Source organism: Cydia strobilella, chromosome Z (genome assembly GCF_947568885.1).
Source record: "Cydia strobilella chromosome Z, ilCydStro3.1, whole genome shotgun sequence".
NCBI lineage: Eukaryota > Metazoa > Arthropoda > Insecta > Lepidoptera > Tortricidae > Cydia > Cydia strobilella.
The window spans coordinates 19,997,093-20,019,622 of NC_086068.1; the positions used below are offsets into that span (position 1 = coordinate 19,997,093).

Below are 22,530 nucleotides of genomic sequence, written 5' to 3' on the forward strand. Positions count from 1 at the left end.
TTGAAAGTATTATTTTTTTGTCTCGTAGAAAAAGTATTGTATACAATAGTGATACAATTAAGCTTTTCAATCTCGTACCTTAACTTAAGCAACTCAGCAAGCTTCGTTGCTTAAGCACGGTACTCGACTGAAAAGCTCTCTATTATATCACGATTGTATAAAATACTATTATACAATCGTGATATAATAGAGCCTTTCAGTCGAGTACCGTGTTTAGGCGACGAAGCTTTATATATATCTTTACTTGAAAATAGTTGTATTGTATAACTAGCCTTATGAGCCGATTCTGCATGTACAACCTGCCTTAAAGTTTATAGTTTATGATGGTTCATTATTATTTTTTGTATGTGGGTAGTTTTGCACTGTAGCTTTTCCTCAGTCACCCGTTGCCCACGAACGCTGTAAAGGGTTCGAAACGTCGGGATGTATTTATAAATTCAATAACGCGATATAATCCGTTTTCTTAGTTTTATTTCATGAGTAGCTATCGCGGTAACCGAAGACAATATTATTCAACGCCATTATTTAAAAGTAAATTTTACCGGGAAGCCGGAAATATGTCATATCATACCTCAGCACGCTCTTCTAAATGTATCTGTCGGCGGCAGATCGTAAAATCGGGCATATCGAGATACTCCTAGTCATATCAAGAAACGCCGCCATTTCATGTTCTGACTAAGATTAACCCAGGCATATCACGATCTGCCTAATAAAACAGGCGGCAAATCGATCAGACCAATGCATTCGTTGATATTCCTAGCTTCATACCGGGCGCATCGTAAAATAACTTGATCAAGATATTCCTAGGCATATTATCAAAAACCGCCATTTCATGATCTTGACATGACCACTTACACCATTGTTAAAAATTGTGTAATGTACGGACCCCTTGGAACGCGAGTCCGACTCGCACTTGGCCGGTTTTTTGTAGAAAATTTTATTTAGATTACTTATGTTTATGTAATAGAACATTTTGTGCTACGAGGCCACCGTTTAAGAATTATTTACGAAAAACTATAAAAGGGGACCTTTAAACGCCCATAAGTTTAAGTACCCATACCCATAGGTACCTACAATACATTGTCACTAGTGAACCTAAGCCACAAATTGTAAGCGAAGAAACGAGCGCGTTGATGTCGTATATTCCGTTCAATGAATGTATAATTAATATTTTAGTTCTATGAACGGTTTTATATTGAATAATCTATTTCAGGTAGAAGTGGCATAGAGTATCCGACAATAAAAAGCATTCCATTATAGTTTGATCGATAAAGATCCAATTTAATACCGGATTACATTTATAACATAGCTGAAACTAATTTAATCGAATTAATATCAATAGGTACTACTTGGGTACTACGTAGAAAGTACACCATTATAAAAGAATAGGAGTAGAGGAATCTTGTTTTGGAATTTAATATTGAGTCGTGTAAAATCTCAAGACAAATTTAATCCAGAATGTTTGTTAATTGAGGTCAGCCGGTAGACTTGACTGCATTCATTAAGTATACCAACTCGTTTGCGACGGTGCACTATACATTTTAGGTACAAACCGATATTAATTAAACCTTGCCATAATTTCCTCGAAATCGATTACCGGTTGAATATTTTTGTCTTCCTCAACATTCAATTAAAATTTGCAACATTAATTGATTTGCGATGCACAGGGCTATTGGAAAAATCCCGCTTATGACGGAGTCACCGCGATTGAATTTGCTGACTTCTCGAATGATATAGACCTCCCGTATTCCAAAAACCGGAACTGGAAGAAATCCCTTAAAGGGATAAGTTCGCCTTTGTACTGCCTATTCTATGCCATATTTGTGTTCTGTGTTTTGTACAATAAAGAGTTTATACATATACAAAACCATATAAACACGAACAGGTAGAAAATGTCATTATTACTACATGTTAGAATAATCATTTCAAAACATAGTTTTAATTGCAAAAATTGTAGCTTGGTAAGAACAACAAGTTCCATGCTTTTCTTCCATAAGGACTATTACTTGAATTTTTTTAAGGGAAAGTAGCCGGACTAATTGATTCATATTATTGAAGTAAAACAAAACAGCAATAAGAGCCGCGGTTTTGTATGGAACGGAGTGCTGGGCTACAAACAAATGCCACCTTAACAAGCCACCTTACACACTACCGAAATGCGTACAAATGGACAAGATCCGGAATGAGTACATTAGGGGAAGTCTTAAAGTCGCACCAATAATCGATAAAGCCAAAGAAAAACGCCTTAGATGGTACGGCCACGTGCTGCTGGGTGCAAAGGGTCACAGGTAACACTCGCTAAGCGTGCCGCTGGTAGTGTGTGATGGGGAAAGCTCAAGACCTGGAACACCTGGAGCGCTGCTGGGTGCAAAGAGTGTAGGCAGGTTAAGTTCTCAAAGATCTGGAACACCTGGAGGGCTGCCGTATGAAGCAGGCGTCTGAGTAGAGCTACCACATGTTTAACGTGCAGTAGGTACTGTTTGCTGTAATCAGGTTGACTTCTCCAAGACCAGGAATACCTGGAGGTGACTTCCCACGCGTCCCTCGGCGCCTGCAAGTTTCTGCTAGAGACGCTACTGATGGGAGACTAGGGCTACCACAAGCTGAATGTTCAGCAGGTAACATTTAGGGGGTGAGAAGAAGGTGAAAGTTTATATGGGGAAACAATAAATGACCGTGCACGACGACAGCGCCACACAGCGGTTGCAGTTATAAGCTCATATTTTGTCAAAACTATTAAACGAGAAGTAAGTAAATCGTAATAATTTCAGTGAAAACTAATGAACGGATTTTTATGCAGTTTTCACCTAATAATAGAATAATTCTTGAGGAAGGTTAAAGCGTATAATTTGTTAAGGTTTTGTGTAAATTGGTTGAAATATGACGATATTTGCTAACAAAGTCAGAAAAAAATTACGCTAAAATACCGCCACGCTATTGTGGAAAGAACTCACTTTCATTGGTCTATAAACAAGTCCGTGATGGTGTATGTCTATCTTTTAAGGATAACTTACTACCCATTCTTGTCTTCTACAAAAAGATTTCATAGTATAGTCGGACGGTTTTAAAATGTCGGAATCCACTTAAAGGATTACCTACCGATGAATGGCATTGTTGTCTTTTGTTAAGCCCAACCGCTAATTGGCTGCGCAAAATGGAATGCAATAACAACAAAAGATTCCATACAGATAACAACCTTACCGCTTGAAGAATAGAGTTAAAATTGCAAAAGCAGGTACTCGATATAGAACCTTTTGGAAATTAAACATGAAAATACCACCAGGTGTTCTTTTGTTAAAGTCAGGTACAGGATGCTATATAATATCGAGTACCTGCTATTGCAATTTTAACTCTATTCTTCAAGCGATAAGGTTATTATCTGTATGGAATCTTTTGTTGTTATTGCATTCCATTTTGCACAGCCAATTAGCGGTTGGGCTTAACAAAAGACAACAATGCCATTCATCGGTAGGTAATCCTTTACGTGGATTCCGACATTTTAAAACCGTCCGACTATATGTGGCATTTGCAAAGCTATTTACATGGATACAGTATTAATAATTGCCAAATTAAATACGTTAGTTATATTAATCATTTCATACATATTACAATGGTCCCTTGCACCATACAATTTAAATGAATATCTCAGGAGTAATCGTAAATTAAAGTTCCATTTTGAGCCATATAACTTGTATGAAATGTTAAAGACGCTAACATTCGTTATTTGCCAATTTTTACCACCTTATGTGCTGCGATCGCTTTACTTACCTCCACCATGCACTTCGCACGGTGCCATGCCAATAAACACAATCAATGACTTTTGACGGCTAATAAATTTGCGAGACCGGTATTAGTATTTATGTATGTTGGTTATTCAGGAATAATTCTTTATCATGTGAAGAAGAAGAAGGTGTTTTATAGTAATCTTAAATAAATTTCAAGTATAATAATAAACACTCGCAAAGGTGGCAAAATTGCAAATTCAATTCGGAAAAGTTTTTTGATAATTAAAAAAAAGTTTCCAAGATAGAGGCGTGATTTTATTTTTCCTGTAATATTTATGATAATGTAAAAATTTCATGATTTTTCATTGGTAAAGATCGGGGGGGGGGGGTCTGTACTTCATAAATCAATTTTTTTTTCTTTATAAAAAAACACAATTTGTTTTGACATGTACAATTTGAGCTCTTTCAAACGATACCCCACTTGATCTAGTACTAAACTTTGATATTTTGCCCCCTCTTCATATTGGGCATTTTTCACATTCAATAACAATAAAATAAAAAAAATAACAATCAGTCCGGGTTAGCGTTGTTCATGAACTATTCCAAATTTCAAATCGAGAGCTTTAGTAGTTCTCGGGATATTTAGCGATGTGACAGACAGACGGACGGACGGACGGGCAGATACTCACCATAAGGGTTCCTGTTGTACCTTTTTGGGTACGGAACCCTAAAACCGTATCGAAATCGGCCCATCCGTTGAAGAGTTACGATGCCACTGACAGACAGACAGACAACAGGCAGACATACATTGGCGTCAAACATATAACATAACCACCCTCCACCCAGTATAAATGAAACTATGTATAAAGCTTGCTCATGTCGTGTCATTAAATCCTGGAAATCAATTTTGATATAAGTACATAGTACTTAAAATGCGGCAAGACGACTTACTTTGATAACCATTTATGTCTCTACCAATGTTACGGTAAACATTTACAAACATAACTTTTATTTTTTTGTAAGTTTGGGAACAAATCAAACTATTTTATTAAATATTTTGATTTGAGTTTTTTAAGTAGTCACACTACTATATATAAATTAAAAACTGTAATAGATGTTATATATCCGGCCTTCACCACTGGAGGATTTCGTCACTTTTTCTTTAATTTATGACATCTATTACAGTTCTTATATATTTTTGTTACAAGTTAGGTGCAGGGTTTCTAAATAGTTTCACGCGAAAGTATTTAGTTAAACCAAGAAAAGTCTGCAGAGATTTTGACAGCACACACGCAGTGCCAGTGTTATTTATACGTCATAATTTCATAGAAGTATGACTATGGATGGTATAGAAAGGATGCCAATCTCTTAAGGCAGAATTGTTGCAAAAGTGATCGCTTTTAGCTTTAAATAATAGTTCCTAATCTCTTCGGTGGCGCTAGTTAGGCTCTGGGAGATAAGGCAACAAATAACCCGACCAAATTACGTAGGTTGTTTTTGGTAGTATTTCGGTGTATGGTGGCGCCGCCTAATTACTGTTTTTTGATGGACACTTTTCATACATAGAGATTTGGCTCCTTTATATAGTCTCCATGAGTATGACGTTTAAAATAACACCACCACTGCGTGTGCTGTCAAAATCTCTGCAGACTTTTCTTGGTTTGACTATTACACAGCTCAACGTTTCTCAGGTGAAATAAATATTATGTTCTTATTGAGATCTAGTCTGCCGTTGACTGGTGTAACATTTGATAGCTCAACCAGTTTATGCGCTGAATTACAAAATAATTTATAATAGATACCGATACCGATACCGTATAATTGTATAATTACTTACGAGGGAAAAATTTAAAATTCTTATTTTTTTATTAATTTTTATTCCTTTAACAAAGACTTTATTTCGTCTTTAGGAAGTTGATTAGGTACGTACGGTGTTATATATAGCAGGGGAGGCGACGATGCTAAATGTGTGTGTAGTAACTCGAGCGTCGTAGAGACCTATTGGAATCGAAAGATTAGATAAGAAGAAAAAAAAGGTCATATAATATTTTCTTGTTTAGCGAGCAGGAAAGCGTCTACAGATTTCATAAAATGTAAAAAAACACCACTCGAGCGCGTCAGATATTGGTAGTGTCAGTCGCGCAACATGTCATGTTAATCTGCCGGTTTACATAGGCAGGGTGGTCGGTCATACGGAAGGGTAGAAAATTTGGAAAAAAATAATTTACACGAGCGCGTCAGATATTCAAAGGGGTTGTTAAATGGACCCTACAAAAGTGTCTATTTCAATAATTTGACGATTTCAGCGAGCCGTAAGCAAATGGCAGAGTCAGAAAGTTGCAAAAATAAAACCGGCCAAGTGCGAGTCGGACTCTCGTTCCAAGGGTTCCGTACATTACACAATTTTTAACAATGAATTTTTTAATGTGAAACGTAAGTTAATTGTCTTTAAAAAAACCCGTATTACCGTAAGGGTCGGATCAAAAACTAAGAAATTAAGTCCGACTCAAGCTTGACTGCACATTTCTAATAGGTTTTCATGTCAACTATAGGTAAAGAACTATTTTGTATTTTTTTTTTTCAAAATTTATAACCTAGTAGTTCCGGAGATAAAGGGTGGGGGGAGAAATGGTCATTTTTTGCCTATTTTGTTGAATAACATCTAAACTTTTATCCTAAAATTATAATTATTATTTTCGGCTGCAAAGCTCAAACACGCCAAGTACTCTGCCTTGGAGGTGATGTACGATTTCGTACCGGTTGCTGTGGGTGGAGACTGCTGGACCCTGGGGTAATGAGGCTCTGGAGCTTTTTAGGGACTTGGGCAGGCGTTTAAGAAAGAGGGGTAATGATCCCCGCTCTGGATCTTGGCTGGTCCAACAGGTTTCCATCGCCATACAGCGTGGTAATGCTGCAAGCATAATGGGAACTTGTGGGCCGGTCTTGGTGCAGGGTGGGGATGGGCATTAATTAGTTTATGGTTGTTTTTGACGAAGCTTGTTGCAGAAATTATGTTTTGTATTAGTGTTAATGTAGAATAAGGTCAGGACGAGGCTTGTGCGGATTACGTTTGTGTTTTGACGAAGCATGTGGCGGATTACCTTTTTGTATGATTTAATTACTAAATAAATATTTAGAGCAGTTCAAAGTCAAAAATATGTTACATAAGTATGAAATTTTTTTTTTATATAAAAAATATATATATTTGAGATACTCACAATAAGGCCTTTCATTTGATATGTAACACGATATAGTTTAAAAAACTTTATTTTTTATTTTTCTCATTTACTCCCCAAAAGTGGCTCCCATGTTTAAAATTAATTCGTTTACGTTACATATCCATCTTTGGGTCACAAATTTACATATGTGTACCAAATTTCAACTTAATTGGTCCAGTAATTTCGGAGAAAATAGGCTGTGACAGACGGACAGATAGACAGACGCACGAGTGATCCTACATATATGAGTTCCGTTTTTTTCCTTTTGAGGTACGGAACCCTAAAAAACCGCCATCTTGAAATACTCGAGCGTGTCAGATTATTATACAGACAGGTTCAGATTGATGTCCCAGTTATGTAACACCTTAATCTGACGATAATGTGGAGCAGTATACTTATTCTAACGATTTGAAATTTGAGAATTTTTTTTTCATTTTTCAAGATAATTTTAAATATTCCTGTCGTATGTATTTATCTTATTTGTAAACTATTTTGTGCCTAAAAAACTGAGCAGAATGCCGCAGAAGATATCACAGTTTAAAGATTTCTAAAATTTCTAAATAAATATTGGTTAACAACGAATTTTTTTAAGCTCGAGTTACTTTAAATTTAGCATCTTGGGCTCCCATGTTATTAACACTGTGTAATTATTTCGTTAAAAGCGTATTATTAAAATACTGACAACGCCGGTATATATGGACAGTGTGAGAGAGAAAGAATGAAAAAAATATATTGCAACAACTAAAAATATAAATAACAATTAAATTGTACCCGTAAGTTAGACTTAACCTAGATAAAATCTATAAAAGAACTCAATTTAAAAAAGTTAAAGGGAAAAAGAGCTGGGTGCACTAAACTTCATAAACGATTTTTGACACTTCTGCTTGCTCAACTTGGTAGATTTTTTATTTAGTTATTCTTGCATTATTCCCTTCAAAATAAAATAAAATCGAACGCGCTCCTCTTTTTTACTATTTTGACGGGCTGTCATTGACTCCCTGCTCGGTGTCAAGGACGCATACCTACTTGGTGGAGGTACTCAACAGGATCATAACATTCATAACTATTTATTAATCTGTGCCAGGATGCAAGGTATCCCCCCTATCTTAATCTGATGACGCGCTCGGCCGCTCGTGTGACTCCAAAAATCCCCTCTTGGGCTCCCCGACCAATAGACACGACATTTATTTTAACCAACTAGTCGTGACGTAAAGCGTTTTGCTCGTAAGCTACCGGTTCTGAATTCCTATTCCTACCCTTTTCTACATATTTACACACTTTGCTATGTTGAAAAATCTAATTTATTATTAACTAGCGACCCGCCCCGGCTTTGCACGGGTAGTTCAACTAATTTACACAAAACCTTTACAAATTGTAGATATAAACCTTCCTCCTCAATCAATCTGTCTAACGCATCAAAATCCGTTGCGTAGTTTCAAAGATCTAAGCATACATAGGGATAGACGGATGGACAGACAGCGGAAAGCGACTTTGTTTTATACTATGTAGTGATATTAATTTATATATTGTGTATTGTACCTATAAAAATCGCTGTACGCCTCTAGAAGGTACTCGAGTTTTTAAAATAACACATTCTCAACCGTTCGCTAAATAATAAATATTGCTCAATATTCATTTCCATCACTGATAACGTTTACAATATTTTAATTAGGTACTTATATAAGTTTTACATTTAGTTCTACCGGGACATTCTGAGTTACGAAATTCACGACTCAACTTTTGCGATTTGGTGTTGTTTATCCATATTAAAATTAACGTCTCAGAAAAAATGCTCGCTGTGCTAAAATTTTGGGAGGTAAAGCCTAAACATAAACATGGTTTTTAAATTAAATGTAAAAGTACTTGTTAACCGAGTGTAGGTAGGCAAGAATTACGTCGATGTGTTTCTGAAAGCTCAATAATTAGGTATGCACATAGGAACTATCGCAAATACAATCGCCCAGCGTGATACTACCTACACGTTGGATATGAAAGTAAGTTAAGTACAATAATATATCTGCCATGTCGATGTCATACAATAGATTTAATCATAGAATTTATGCACTAACCATGCAATTAAAAGTCCAAATCATAGACTTTTAGAGATGAAACAATCGAGTTTTTAGGGTTTTGTATAAAAGTACCCTTCAGAGTTCAGAAATAATAATAAAATAAGTACTTACAGGGGTATAAACCTCATGTTTCCAGTATATTGGTCACGGGTTTCGCAAGCGAGTGTGATACCGGTTGTGGGTGCGCGAAGCGGCTCTGAGTAGGTCCACAGTGGACGACGGCCGCGCTTGTTGTGCGGGTCCCGCCGAGCCTAGCCCCGGCAAGTGCACTCCGCCTACCGTGCGGTGCCACCGTCGACGCCATCAGCGCCCGCGCCCCGAGGCGAATTCCAATCGGTTCACAAAAGATTAATCTCAGGGAACCAGTATAGCTGTAGTAAAAGTGAGATCCGCAGGAACTGCGTGCAATCGGAAATAACACTGTTTCGCTTAAGGCGATTTGCTCACTAACTATAGCGATCAGTATTATGTGAGCATAAACGACCTGTGAGTTGTTCTCACAGCGCATACATACCGACCGTATCATCACACAATTGCCATAATAATGACTATCACATTTGTTATTTCATTCAAAAATTTAAAGAAAAGAAACTCCTTTTAAATTTCTATAATGTTGGTAGAAGTTGGGAGTTGGAATGCTGGTCAAACTACAAGAAAGAAAGGCAGAGAATAAGGTGATCTCATCATCACAATAATCAAAGATTATATAAGTGTTTTGGTAGGATAACTTTTATATGACTGATATTTATAAATAATTATGCTTACAGTTTATTTCTTAGTTACCTAAATACCTATTAAATTGATTGTTCCTAATTGTTACCTACTCCTAATATTTATTTTAAGTACCGTTATGCCTGTCACATATACAGGCATGCTAAAAAATAAGTGCATTTCCGTTGCCAGGCAGGTTTTGGGATTATACTGAGCAACTTTTACTATGGGACCAACCACGAAATCGCGAAAAAAAATTTTCATTTCTCATGCTCTGAAAGAGGGTCATTGTTGTTCTAAAAGGTGCGCAGAAAATGATACGTGTCTGCACTAGAGCATTTTACGTTCGAAGTACGATATTTTTAATTTTTTTACGATAAGCAATTGAAATTTGAGTTTAAATGGATTTGTTATACAATTTCCATTGTGATACTTGACTCCATTCCATAAATAACGATACTTTTGCCTGAATTTTTAATTGAAAGTTCCCTCAATAAATACTATAAAAATGTATTATTCGTCATGTTTTTGAAAAAACACATGCATTTTACTTTCCTCGTATTCGAAATGAAAAGTAGAGTGTTTAACTCGGGTGAAAGGCATCATTTCTGCCTCGGACTATTGGCGCTCTCACTGCGTTCGAGCGCCAAGACACCTCGGCAGAAATGAGTGCCTTTCATCCCTTGGTTAACAATCTACTATTACCCTCCCATTGAAAATGGACCAGCCAAAATGTATGAAACAGCCAAATTTTTTTAGAACCTATCTAGTTATGTACTATCTAGGCATGTATTTTCAATCGAACTGTAACTAGTATCTGAGACATAAAAACAAGTTGGTTTTAACCTTTGGGTAGAAGGTGAAATAGCAGTTACTAGTGCTAATTCATAGGATTAGGTTGCCAATTGCCAATCCGACACCGGGCTCCCTTTAGTGAGCTGTGGCAAAAAGCCGGAACAAAAGGATTCAAGCTTAGATTCAAGTAGTCACAGATTAATAAATAGTGTCGTACTATAATTACGTCACAGTGTTGTCAGCATAGCAAAATCCGTAAAATATAGTTGGTCAAACCAATCTGTCAGTCAGTAACAACCAGGAAAATCACATTCATCCCTTTCTTTCGGGCGCTAGTACTAGTGTAAGACAAAGACGGTATGACTATCTGTCTACGTTTGAAATGTGACAGTCTTTTGACAAACTATAGCATCGTCACGCCTGCAATACGACGCTTCTATTTCCGCACAGACTATATTCTCTTTGCGTATAGTATAGTGAAATTGTAGAGCCGGGAGATGAACGAACCAGATGCTCTTATGGAACTTTCAGTAGGAGTAGCAGAGGAAGCGTTATTATTATTTGTCCTTGTCACAGTCCCACTTTTTTTTATTCCCCCCTAAGTAGGGGGGGAGGGGGTAGTAGGTACGCCAGGTATGCGACGCTGAGCCATTGGCCAACACCCCAAGTCCATCATACGCGTCCCAGTCGTCCCCCCTGGGCAATGCTAGTGGTTAGTACGGGCGTCGCCATGTTTACCAACATACCCCGGACCACTAGTAGCAGAGTATGAGGGCCTCGCCTGGTGTGGGCCACGCCAAGAGATGTGGCATCCCCACCCGCCAGGTGTTCCTTCCTTACCCTAGAATTCCCGTCTTTAACCTCTCGAACGCCGGAGCGTGGAACCGCGCAGTGGGTATTGAAATTCTAATTAGTTGATAATTAGAGTTCAATGCCTGCTAGTGGGTCCGCGTTCCGGCTTTCGAGAGGTTAATCCCATGTTCCAAACTATCATTTCCTGTCTTAGCCTCTCGAACGCCGGAGCGTGGACCCGCGCAGTAGGTATTGAATTCTAATTAATTAACAATTGGAGTTCAGTGCCTGCTAGCTTGGGTCCGCGTTCCGGCTTTCAAGAGGTTAAATTCCCGTGTCAACCCTCCTTCCCTCTCTTCCCTTCTCCTAACCTTCTAACCCCTTTCCAATTTCCAATCCCCTAATCCAAGGTGTAACTGATCGTGCCGATGGATGCATGGCTGAGAGGGAGCTCAGTCGCGAACGATAGGCCTCGGGTACCGGGCGACACCCGTTGTATAAAGCCTTGTCTACGCAAGCGGGGCTCTGCGTAGTACTGACCTTTTACATCCCTAGCTACTCGTGGGAACTGAATGGAAGAGACTTTAAATAAAAATCAAAATAAAAAATACAAACAGAAACAAACGACCTCCTTAGCTGAGACGGCGAAAGCTGAAGCACTAAGGGGGGCGAAACAGATAGTGAGTGGTAAAGCCGAGGAGAAGCCATTGAAGCTAGATAGGCCGCTGAAAGCCGGGGTACCTACCGGAACCCCAGCCCAGGTGACTGAACTAGAGACGATGGAGCCTCCGACAGCTAGACCCTCCACAAGCAAACCGATGACGGCGGCGAGTGGGACAACACCTGTTGAACCCTCAAAGCAGATCATAGATCCCGGCTGGGAGATCAGGTGCAAACCAAGAGGGAAGCCTGCCCAGACTGAAGAAAACGCACCACTGCGGAAGAAAGTCTCGCAGAGGCAGAGGCAGCGGCTCCAAAAGCGCAGAGAGGCAAACAGCCGCACCTCTGAGAACAAGCAGGAGGTTGACGCCCAGAAGGGACAGGGTGAGGGAGTGACGACCACTGCAGAACAAAACCAGGCAAAGAAACCGGAGGGAAAAGCCAAGAGGGCGCGCCTGGATGAAACCATATCCCCCAGAGGCGACTACAAAAAACGCAGGACAGACGCCATGGGGAATGAGATACAACCCTCCTCCTACGCAGCGGCGGCAGCGACGGACCTGACGGTTGCGATCACCAACGACCGCACGGGCAGGCTGACGCAGCAGGACGCTGAAACGGTGCAGAGGAAGATCGGGGACGCCATCTTCCAGGCGGCCATAGAGACCGATCTGGATACCGTAGCGGAGGCCCCAGCGTTCTCGGGTAGACCCAGTTTTGTGGATGGGTACCTGAAGCTGTGGTGCCAGGACGCAAAAACCAAAGAGTGGCTGATGAAGTGGCTGGAGTCGGCCACCCTCGAGAACGGAGACCGTCTAGTCGGGAAGAGGGAGGACGAGATGGTCCGTAACACAAGGTGCGGTATTTTGATCCCGGCCCTGGAAGAAAACCTTACCAAGGTGGGAAGGGTCCTAAACTTCCAGAACCCGTGGGCCATGGTGAGAAAGTGGACTCTCAACCAGGCGATCCCCCTTAAGAAGAGATCCTGCACCCTACTCCTTGTGGGAATACCTGAGGACGTCGTTCCTACTGTGATGGAAAAAGGGAGGAGACTGAACTACTTATGTGGGACAGTCTACATCCGTTTCCAGCACGGCGGAGGGCGCTTCAGGGATTCTCCACCGGAGAAAAACACAACAGAGGAGAACATAAACAAAGGGGAGGACAAGACCGCGGAAAAAACATCCACACCCGATACCCCCTCTGCTATGGACACGGACAGCGCGGAAAAACAAGAAGACTTTGACCTCGAGGAAGGCATATTGCTGGACTCTGAGGACGAAGACGGGCTACCTAAGGGGATAAGTCTCCTGGACCTGAAGGGAAAAGCGGCAGAAGGGACACCCTCCGATGGCGCCTTCCCACTGTAAGGTCCTCCAGGTTAACCTCCAGCACAGCGAATCTGCAACGGCTCAACTTCGAAAATGGCTGGAGGTTAACCCAACATCCATAGCCCTGATCCAGGAGCCGTGGATCAGGAACACACGCATAAACGGCCTTTGTAACACCGGAGGTAATTTATTTTATAACACACAATACAAACCCAGAACTTGCATATACATATCTCGTAACATAATGGCACAACCACTAACTCAATTCTGTTCCAGAGACGTGTGTGCCATAAAACTCCTCAGAACACAAAACTCAAATCTACCGGAGATAGTCCTGGCGTCCACCTACATGGCGGCCGAGGACGAACCACCTCCAGTGGAGATGAACAACCTCATACGCTACTGCGAACGAGAAAGGCTCGAGCTGGTCATATCTGCAGACTGCAACGGCCATCACAACCTATGGGGAATGGAAACCAACAACAAAAGAGGTAACGATATTGTTGAATACCTTATGTCAACTAACCTAGATATATTAAACACAGGATCCGAACCAACCTTTGTCACTCGTAGATGTAATACTATAATTGACATTACTCTAAGCACAGGACTGGCAGCTCAACACATATCCAACTGGCACGTGTCGGACGAGCTATCCTGCTCCGACCACAGATGGATTCGGTACGACCTAACAGCCGACACACAGACACCCACACCTAGAAGAAACCCGAGACGCACGGACATACCGGCGTACAAGGAACTTCTGGAAGGTAAACTAGACAATAACACACACACAGACAGACCTAGCAACACAAAGGAGTTGGAGGAACAGGTAAACTTACTTATTAAGAACATTACCGATAGCTACGAAAACACATGTCCACTATCGACCTCATCAGCTAGAGGGAAAAGCAGTAACAACAACAGCTGGTGGGGACCGGAGTTGGACCGAATGAGAACAAAAATGAGAAGGTTACTTAACAGAGCAATGAACACAAGAGCTGAAGAGGACTGGGATAAGTACAAAACAGCTAAAACAGACTATAAGAAAAGACTGAGATACAGAAAATCAGCCACATGGCGGAATTTCTGCGATAACATATCCACTGTAACACAGGCAAACAGAACAAGGAAAATCCTTGCAGACCAACCAAGGCAAATACTGGGCACCCTGAGGAGACAGGATAATAGCACCACCAGTAGCCCAGCAGAGACAGAAAGGCTACTGGTTGAGACCCACTTCCCAGGATGCAAGGTAGTAAATGAGCAAGACCCGGAACAACACATAACGAACTACAATCCAACTGAAAGAGAATGGAAGACAGCAGAACGCATAACAGAACATAGCAAAACGACCTGGGCGGTAAATAGTTTTGATAACTTTAAATCGCCGGGAACAGACGGAATCTACCCAGCCCTACTAAAGTGGGGAGGACACACACTAATAAAACATCTATCCAATCTACTGTGCAGCTGTATAGCCTTTAGGTATATACCACAGAAATGGAGGGAAGTGAAAGTGATTTTCCTACCAAAACCAGGAAAAACCGATTATTCGGATCCTAAGTCTTTCAGACCAATCAGCCTAACGTCCTTCATGCTAAAAACACTAGAAAGATTATGTGACAGAGAACTGAAGGACACGGCTCTAAAAAACATAGCAATCCATCCAAACCAACACGCCTACAGTCAAGGTAAATCAACTGACTCAGCTCTCCATGCTGTAGTAAGCAACATAGAGAATGCGTTAGCGAGGAAAAACTCCTGTCTAGGCACCTTCATCGACATAGAGGGAGCCTTTGACAAGACCAATTTCAGCAGCATTCAACAAGCATTACATAGACATGGAACCAATCCGCTCATAATCGAATGGATAATGAATATGCTAAGACAGAGAATAATAAGACTAACCGAAAATCAAAATCACCAGGCACTAGTCATGAGAGGATGCCCCCAGGGAGGAGTACTCTCACCATTGCTTTGGAACCTGGTTGTAAACGATTTGATAACAAAACTAAACAACAAACACTTCATGACTATAGGGTACGCAGATGACTTAGTAATACTAATCAGCGGCCTAGTAATAAGCACACTGTACGATCTCACACAGACAGCACTGAGAATAGTAGAGAAATGGTGCAAGGAGAATGACCTATCGGTAAACCCAAAAAAGACCGACACAATTCTCTTCACACACAAACGAAAACTGGGTACATATGCAATGCCAACACTTTTTGGCACAAAACTGACACTTTCAAAGGACGTAAAGTATCTAGGCATAATCCTGGACGATAAACTGAACTGGAACAAACACCTGGACAATAAACTGAACAAAGCAACAGTAGCCTTTTGGCAATGCCGGAGGATGGTGGGAAAAAGATGGGGACTTGCCCCTCACATTATACTGTGGCTGTACAAAATGGTAGTAATGCCAATGATCAGCTACGGCGCGGTGGTATGGTGGCCCCGCACCCAGCTAACTACAGTAATAGACAAACTAAATAAAACACAAAGACTAGCATGTGTGGCTGCAACGGGCTGCATGAGAACTACTCCGACTGCGGCTCTAGAAATAATGCTAGGACTCCTGCCACTACACATATACATACAGAAAGAAGCGGCTGCCACAGCTCTTCGTTTGAAAAATCTAAACCTATGGACATCTTTCAGCTCATCGCACAAAAAGATCTATGAAAATACGATCTTAAAACTGCCCATGCTGGAAGCGCCCATCGACAAAATACCAAAAACTATGATCTTCTGGAAAGATTACGCCATATCGTTAATAGAAGATCCGAAAGAAGGACTAAACCAAATAAACCTAAGAATATTCACAGATGGCTCAAAGACAAACGAAGGGACAGGATGTGGTGTCTTCTCAGAGGACCTGAACATACACATCACAAAGTCCCTTGGTGAACACAATACGGTATTCCAAGCTGAATGTTTAGGAATAATAGAAGCTTGCAATGCTATTACAAGACGACAAGTGAAACACGAAACCATACTAATACTGTCAGACAGTAAATCGGTACTACAAGCGCTATGCAGCGACAAACTTACTTCAGAGCTTATACTTGAATGTCATCGAAGCCTCACTGAAGTGAGCAAAGAAGGCAACAAAGTAACAGTACAATGGATAAAGGGGCATAGTGGATCAAGAGGAAACGATGCAGCGGATGAACTGGCCAGGAAAGGTTCAGAAACACCGGCATATGGACCCGAGCCAATCATGCCCCTACCAATATCCTACATACACAACCAGCTAGAACAACATCACAGACAACTGCACAACAAGTACTGGAATGAAATGAAGACAAGCAGGCAAACCAAAGAAGTTCTACCGGAACTGAACCACAAACTTACCAAAATATTACTGAAAACACCAAGAAGCCAACTACGTAAAATAGTAGGATTAATAACAGGACATAACACACTAAACAAACACCTACATATTATGGGTAAAACGGACAGCCCCATGTGCAGAGCGTGCATGGCAGAAGAAGAAACAACAAAACATATTCTCCTAGACTGTAAACAGGTAGAAGTATATAGGAGCAAATACCTAGGGAATCCATGCACACTAAAGGAAGCAACTAGCAACCTGAAGACCTTGCTAGGCTTCGTGGAGGAGCTGGGGTGGTTGGAGTAGCGCTACCTCGTTTCACGCAAAATAGGCACATTGGATGTCGAGTTGCGGAAAATGCCCAGCAAAACTAACTAACTAACTAACTCCCCCCTAAGTATGGGTTAAGGTATAAATAACCCGACCAAATTACGTAGGTCGTTTTGGTACGTTTTCAGGAATGTTAAAACGTGTTTTTAATTTTGTCGCACTGCGTATGTTCTGTCCATCACGTACGTACGCGTCACGTATAGCACATCTATAGCAAAAATTACACGATCTATGGTGTAGAGTTAGACCAAAATAAGTCTGCAACGATTTTTATAGCACACTTGGTTTGACCAACTATATATATTTGTTCCTGAGTCATGGGTGTTTTCTATGTATTTAAGTATTTATACATTATATATAACGTTGTCTGAGTACCCATAAGTCCCATAACACAAGCCTCCTTGGGTTGGGCTTACCGTGGGACTTAATAATAATAATATATTTATTGCTTTCACATTGGTAAAATTACAGATGTTCTTAATCGATAATGTATCACAACATGACACCCTGTAAGGGTATTGCAATTTTATCTATCTACTCTAAACTAATACATACGTAAATTAAACACAGAGATAACATTACACAAAAGTTATACCTATCTAAGCTATGTATTACTTATATGTCTATTTATGGTATTTATTACAATCAAAATATTCTTGTATAGAATAAAAACAATTACTCGTTAAATAATTTTTCAAGCAGTTAACAAATTTATCATATTTTTGCTCTCCCGCTATTTCCTTTGGGAGACTATTGAAAATTCTTATTGACATATTATAGGGGCTCTTATTACTTATTTGTAAGTTACTGGCGGGAAGGGCTATTTTATTTTGGTGTCTTAAATTTAAGGTACAAGTATTATGACGATCTTTAGCTTTTAAATATAGGTCAGGATGTTTTCTTACAAATTTACATGTTTCTAATATATAGAGGGATGGTAGAGTTAAAATATTAAATTTTTTAAAGTACGGTCGGCAGCTTTCTTGGTTTTTTATATTACTTAATATTCTAATACACCTTTTTTGTAATATGAATAAATCTGCACTATTTGTGCTATTACCCCACAAATTGATCCCGTATTGGAGCCATGTCTGGGTAAATGCATGATAAGCACTAAGAGCCGTTTTTAACCCTGTGGTTTTTTTAATATTTCTGAGGGCATAAGCAAAGCATGATATTTTCAAGCTAATTTTATCTATATGCATTTTCCAATTGATATTCTCGTCAATGACTATGCCGAGGAGACTGCAGTGCTTTATTGGTTGAATTTGGGTTCGTTGATGGGGTCGAAATTGAATTAAATTTGTCTTTTTTAGGTTTAGTTGTAGATTATGATCGCTGAGCCATTGAATTACGGTATCAAAAATATTATTTAACTTATGAGTTAGATTGTTACTGTTTGAACAAGAGAATACTATAGATATATCATCGGCATATAGGAAACATTTTGTATATTCGGTATTTATTATTTTTGCCAGATCGTTAATGTAGATTAAGAATAGGATGTAGCCTAAAACACTGCCCTGAGGAATAGAACCTGTGATTTGTCTTTTTTGTGAAGATGTTTTTAAAAGAGAGTTAGTTGTTTTGTTAAAATATTCTATTTCTACATACTGTATTCTGTTTGTCAAGTATGATTTGAACCAGTCATGAGTTGTTCCACGGATTCCTATGCCATACAATTTATTTAGGAGAATATTATGTTGTACTCGGTCATAGGCTTTGCTCATATCAAGTAAAAGCCCAAATGCATATCTATTACTGTCAATAACGCCAATAATTTCATGCATAACTTTATTAATAGTTAATATTGTACACCTTTTCTTCCTGAAACCAAATTGACTATCGTCGAATATCTCGTATTTATCACAGAAAGCTGACAGGCGTTTAGCCATTACCATTTCAAAGATTTTTGAAATCGTCGGCAACAGAGCGATGGGCCGGTATTGGCCAGGGTCAGTCAAGTCTCCCGATTTTGGAACTGGTTTAACAATCGCTATTTTCAAGGCGTCGGGGAATTTTCTTGTTGAGAAGGATTGATTGATTAAAAATGTCAGGGGTAGGATAAGTTCGTTGGCACATTTTTTAACTAGCGATGGTGAAATTTCGTCTATACCAAAGCTGTACTTATTTTTTATTTTTTTTATGCTTTTTTCAACTTCTATGTGAGTCACAGGTGATAGAAAAAGGGTGTTGCAAGTGGGATTAAGTACCGGGCGACCACAAGGTTGGTTATTGTTCATATTAAGCCCTATAGAAGTAAAATAATCATTAAAAGTGTTTGCTACGGTTAGTGGTGCGTCTATTTGTTTGCCGTCTATTTTAATCGAAACATTTTTTTTACATTTTGATTGTAGTTGGGGTTTTTTTGCCTGTTCTTTTATGATTTTCCACACAGTTCTGATTTTATTATTTGACATATTTATTCTCTTCTGATTATAATTTTTTTTAGCTATCATGACACTTTGCTTTAATGTTTTTGCATACGTTTCAGAGAATTTAATTAATATCGGGTCATTTGTTTGGACGATAATGTTCTTTAATAATCTTTTATGTAGGCAAGATTTCTTAATTCCTTGTGTTAGCCATTGTCTTTTAGAGTTAACTTTAAATTTAATTACCTTTTTTGGGATACATTTGTTTAGTAACATAGTTAATTTATTATTGAATTTATTATAATTTTCATCAACTGTAAACTGCACCACAGTTAGGATAGAGCACCAATTAACCTTCTGTAATTCTGTTCTTAATGACTGAGTGTTTTTCTCAGTAAACAAACGCTTAAATTACCTATATTCATTAGGGTTATGTCCAATCTTTTGTATTGCATTGGGCACTATTATAGACACACTTTTGTGGTCTGAGAGACCAAGCTCATCAACATTTACTTTAAAGCTATCGGCATCAAAATTAGTAAATACAATATCTAAGCATTTGGCTGTGTTTTTCGAGACTCGAGTTGGTTCATTTACGTGTTGTTTGTAATGTTAGTCAATGTGTGTAAGAATATCCTATAATATAATATTATCAAAATCGTTGCAGACTAAGGCTGGCGTCCACTAGGCTCGCCGAGGCGAATCGCAATAATTCGCCTTTTTTTTCATTTTTTAATACTACGTCGGTGGCAAACAAGTATACGGCCCGCCTGATGTTAAGCAGTCTTCGTAGCCTATGTACGCCTGCAACTCCAGAAGAGTTACATGCGCGTTGCCGACCCTAACACTCCTCTCCCTCGAGCTCTGGCAACCTTACTCACCGGCAGGAACACAACACTATTAGTAGGGTCTAGTGTTATTTGGCTTGGCTGCGGTTTTCTGTAAGGTGGAGGTACCTCCCCATTTGGGCTCTGCTCTAGATCTGGAATGACATCTTTACGATCCTACCATGGAGACTATATAAAGGAGCCAAATCTCTAAGTATGAAAAGTGTCCATCAAAAAACAGTAATTAGGCGGCGCCACCGTACACCGAAATAGGCTAATTGATTAATTTTTGAAAATGGTTTTAATTGATTGTTTATGACTTAATAATTACACTACATTGATATTTCCGTGAAATTTCCTGTATTAAATATAAAAAAACAATGTTAGTTTATTTATTTTGAACGCGCCTTAAAACGCTGTTTTTGCAAAGGGGCTAATCACGTGACACGTGTGACGTCACACGAGAGTAAACTCAGTCAATTACCTTAGTAAATCTTATGGTTTATGTGCATTGAATTGATTATTTCACTGTGAAATGGTATATAAATGGTGTATAGTACCGCAATGTTCAAGTACGACTATAAAAAATCCAGATAAATTGTTTTTTTCCGTTCCAACGAATCCCAAAAAAAGAAAAATGTGGTTAAAACTAGCGCGAAGAGACCCAAAGAGCATTTTAGCGCATACAAATGTTTTTTATGTGTGAAGACCACTTCGATGTAAGTAATATTTATTATATTATATTATATATATATATATATATATATTTATTTATTTATTATTTAACGAAACAAGATCTAGGTATTTAATGTATTACTACATAACCTCATAACATACCTCTTTCAGCATTAGTAGGTAGTTAGTAGCTTACTTTTTCTTTCAAACTAAAGTGCAGTATGGAGATACTATTCTCGTCATCGTATTCTATAGTATAGAATACGATGAAATATACGTAGAAATTTATTTACGAACATTTCGATTTCGATGATTTCATCGAAATCGAAATGTTCGTAAATAAATTTCTACGTATACTCACACAGCTGTTTTTACATTTCTAAGTTCCGCAGCATAGTAATCCGGATTATCTTTAAAGAAAAGTGCAACCATTAATGCGTCTATGTCTGGTAGGTTGCCGCTATCAGCTTTCACATATTTCGGCTCCATTTTGATATTCTTATGAATATTGTGCTACTAGACATACGGATAAATCGGAATATACCAGAAAACTGTTGAACAATAACTAAAATTAACTAAATACAAATAAAACAATTAGAACACTCAAGGCAATCAAGAATGTTTACCCGCGTGTGACGTCATCCGAGCGTTGACCAATCACAGAGCGTTCACGTCCCTGATGAAATTTCAAAAAAATATTAAATTTTCTTTCGTTTATTTTCCAAAAACTAAACATAATTTACATTCAAATATAGTGAAATATACTTTATTAGTTTATTATCTTTCAGGATGACAGCAATTGGTTATATATTTTTAATGTTGTCAAATACCCTATACTACCAAAAACAACCTACGTAATTTGGTCGGGTTATTTGTTGGTTCATGTTATACTTACTCATGTCCCAGAGCCTAACTAGCGCCATCGGAGAGATTAGGAACTATTATTTAAAGCTGAAAGCGGTCACTTTTGCAACAATTCTGCCATAAGAGATTGGCGTCCTTTCTATACCATCCATAGATCCTACCTCACAGCAGCTGCTGCACACGTGCGCCAGTGTTGCCAAGTGTCCCATATTTCCATGTTTTTCATTTTTTTTTTTCATGGAAATATAGACACTTGGCAACACTGGCGCACGTGTGTGGCAGTTTAAAGGTCCCTCCACGCTCATGCACGAATCGCGGCTTAAGGCAGAATCGCACCGTTTTGACGGTTCGGTGCGATAGTGTGGAAGCCCACGCCAGTACTACCTATTCCTAGAACTGCTCCAAGGTTGCGGTGCGGTGCGATGGTGTGTCTACGGCCGTTATCTTGGTCTAACTCTAGAAGGATTTAATATGTCTGTGGTAAAGTAGTTTGACAGTTGTGTTGACTTTTTCTTATCTGTGGCATACCGTGTTATTCTTATTTTTACATTGCATAATGCATTGTATAATTGACATAATTGTATTGTAGCTGTAGCTGTGGTAGCTGCAGCTGGCCTCAGCCAAGCCTCAGCTGGGTGCAAGGTGGCATGAAGCCGTATTTCAATTTTAGTCCACTTAGTGTCTAGTCGGTCATTTCATGTAGCATTTAATGTTGGGATGCTGGCAAAAACTCAGCACATACTTAACGCAGTGGGAATAAATATCTATTAAGCCTTAAATGTGACTTCGATACTTAACCGCCGTTACCT

At 39.2% G+C, this 22,530-nt stretch overlaps 3 protein-coding genes across 6 annotated transcripts in view; 2 read left to right on the forward strand and 1 right to left on the reverse strand.

Annotated features, from left to right (window-relative positions):
- The window catches only part of LOC134754607 (uncharacterized), a 30,734-nt gene extending 21,441 nt beyond the window's left edge, over positions 1 to 9,293 (reverse strand). For 2 of the 4 annotated variants that reach the window (XM_063690925.1, XM_063690922.1), the window contains exon 1: positions 9,127 to 9,286. In XM_063690925.1, the coding sequence (XP_063546995.1) occupies positions 9,127 to 9,143 (17 nt within the window). In that variant the 5' untranslated portion in view covers positions 9,144 to 9,286. Of the gene's footprint in view, positions 1 to 9,126 lie in introns of all 4 variants that reach the window. The other 2 variants (XM_063690923.1, XM_063690926.1) reach the window with 2 other exon arrangements.
- A 2,592-nt stretch (positions 9,294 to 11,885) lies between these two features.
- Positions 11,886 to 13,343, forward strand: LOC134755137 (uncharacterized). Its single transcript, XM_063691615.1, has one exon. The coding sequence runs from the start codon at positions 11,886 to 11,888 to the stop codon at positions 13,341 to 13,343; it is 1,458 nt and encodes a 485-aa protein (XP_063547685.1).
- Positions 13,344 to 13,548: 205 nt separating this feature from the next.
- LOC134755139 (uncharacterized) lies at positions 13,549 to 22,372 on the forward strand. The gene is made up of 4 exons (XM_063691616.1): positions 13,549 to 13,795; positions 13,913 to 14,667; positions 14,806 to 14,998; positions 22,311 to 22,372. Exons 1-4 carry the CDS (start codon positions 13,549 to 13,551, stop codon positions 22,370 to 22,372), a joined length of 1,257 nt encoding a protein of 418 aa, XP_063547686.1.
- The last annotated feature ends 158 nt before the right edge of the window (positions 22,373 to 22,530 follow it).